The sequence below is a fragment of the Manduca sexta genome, unplaced genomic scaffold (assembly GCF_014839805.1).
Source record: "Manduca sexta isolate Smith_Timp_Sample1 unplaced genomic scaffold, JHU_Msex_v1.0 HiC_scaffold_3530, whole genome shotgun sequence".
NCBI classification, from domain to species: Eukaryota; Metazoa; Arthropoda; class Insecta; order Lepidoptera; family Sphingidae; genus Manduca; species Manduca sexta.
In genome coordinates this window covers 1,350-2,931 of record NW_023594609.1, presented here as the reverse complement: position 1 = coordinate 2,931, position 1,582 = coordinate 1,350, and the positions used below count along the sequence as shown (strand labels likewise).

Genomic DNA, 1,582 nt, shown 5'->3' with positions numbered 1-1,582 from the left:
AATGTCCTAAACTATTGTTTGATTTTTGGTTCGCGTGTCGATTGCGTGCATCGCGCAGCTTAAATAAGCTTAACGACAAAGACATTCCGAAGCGTCGAGACGAGAGGGAATCTTCAGTGAAGGGCGGTGTGCAGACGCCTTTCATCGTGCGTAACTGCACGCCGGACAAAAAACGGATAGACGACCAATAAAAACCCCGTGTGGGGAGATGTCGAGGGGCGGGTGCAGCGGGTGCAGTGCGCTGCGCCGGTACTCGCCGTGCAGTCGGCCTGTCGGTGTCCGCCGCGCCGGGTGCGCGCACGCAGCCTCCTACCCTCCACACCAAAGCCCGACGGGTGAACGACTCCCCGAAAACTATGCGCATGAGTCGCCTCACCGCCGCCGTATTGTATCCTCTGGTCGCGCCCTCCGCGTCGGTCCCGTTACGCGGAAGTATCAGAACTGGCGGAGCTTCGCGTGCACAACGTTTCTGCTCCGTCGGACGTTTCCTATAATTGTAAAACTAGGGGTTGTGCGCTAGTAAACCGCGTCGCTGTTACCATGACGTGAGTTGAATATTAATAGTCGATCAAACGTGTTTTCGATATACAATGGTGTTTTTTATTGTCGCAGGGCGAGCGTTGTCTCGACAGCATCCACAGCGGGTGCGGTTGCTCGGGCCCGGCGGCCGACGAGTCCGCCATGAAAGGCGTCGAAGCAACGCCCGAGGAGCAAGAACGGCTAGCCACCGGAAACAACAATGGATCCCTCGACACAAAACTGCCGCCGGAGGCGCAGAGAGCGCTGCCGCGGTCGGCCTTCTACTCGACAAGGGTGTTCATGCTGGTGTTCCTGTCCGGCTGGGTGCTGCAGGGCATGTTCCTCACATACTTCGTGAGCGTGACGACGACACTCGAGAAACTATACAAAGTGGAATCGAAGACTACGGGGACGCTGTTAGCGGCAACCGAGATCGGCCAGATATGCACGGCGTTGTTCCTGACGTACCTGGCGGGGCGCGGGCACCGGCCGCGATGGATCGCGTGCATGATGTTGGTGCTGGCGGTGGGCGTGATCGGGTGCGTGTTGCCGCACCTGCTGTACGGCACCGAGCTGCTCAACGTGCACATGGTGGGGCACACGTCGGGTGCCGCGCCCGTCTGCAACCTCTACAACAACATGACGTTCTGCGACCGCGCGCAGCAGATCAACACGGAGACGCGCTCTTCCATCACGGCGGTGGTGATCCCGTGGCTGTTCGTGTGCCTGCTGGTGGTGGGCGTGGGCCAGACTGGTATCGCTACGCTCGGCATACCGTACGTCGACGACAACGTTGGCAGCAGACAGTCGCCGCTCTATATGGGTGAGTGATATTTTAACGTTTTCAAGTTTGGCTATACACGGCCGTGTAAAGATGGGATGGTAGAGGGGACGTTAGGATGTTATCTATATGAATGATCATAAACATCAGCGCTTTGGTAGTGGACGACTTATAACTCTGGGGTCTATGCAAATCACAAATAGTCTAAAGTCAAAACCGATTATTATGTTATTTTATTGTAATACAGTTTCACAAACTGGGTTAATACACAAAATTACTGGT

General features: G+C 55.8%; 1 protein-coding gene across 1 annotated transcript; it reads left to right on the top strand.

The window, feature by feature from the left end:
- Positions 1 to 242: 242 nt before the first annotated feature.
- On the top strand, positions 243 to 1,369 carry LOC119193022 (solute carrier organic anion transporter family member 74D-like). Its single transcript, XM_037446727.1, has 2 exons — positions 243 to 545; positions 613 to 1,369. The coding sequence occupies exon 2, from the start codon at positions 682 to 684 to the stop codon at positions 1,348 to 1,350; it is 669 nt and encodes a 222-aa protein (XP_037302624.1). The 5' UTR covers positions 243 to 545; positions 613 to 681; the 3' UTR covers positions 1,351 to 1,369.
- The last annotated feature ends 213 nt before the right edge of the window (positions 1,370 to 1,582 follow it).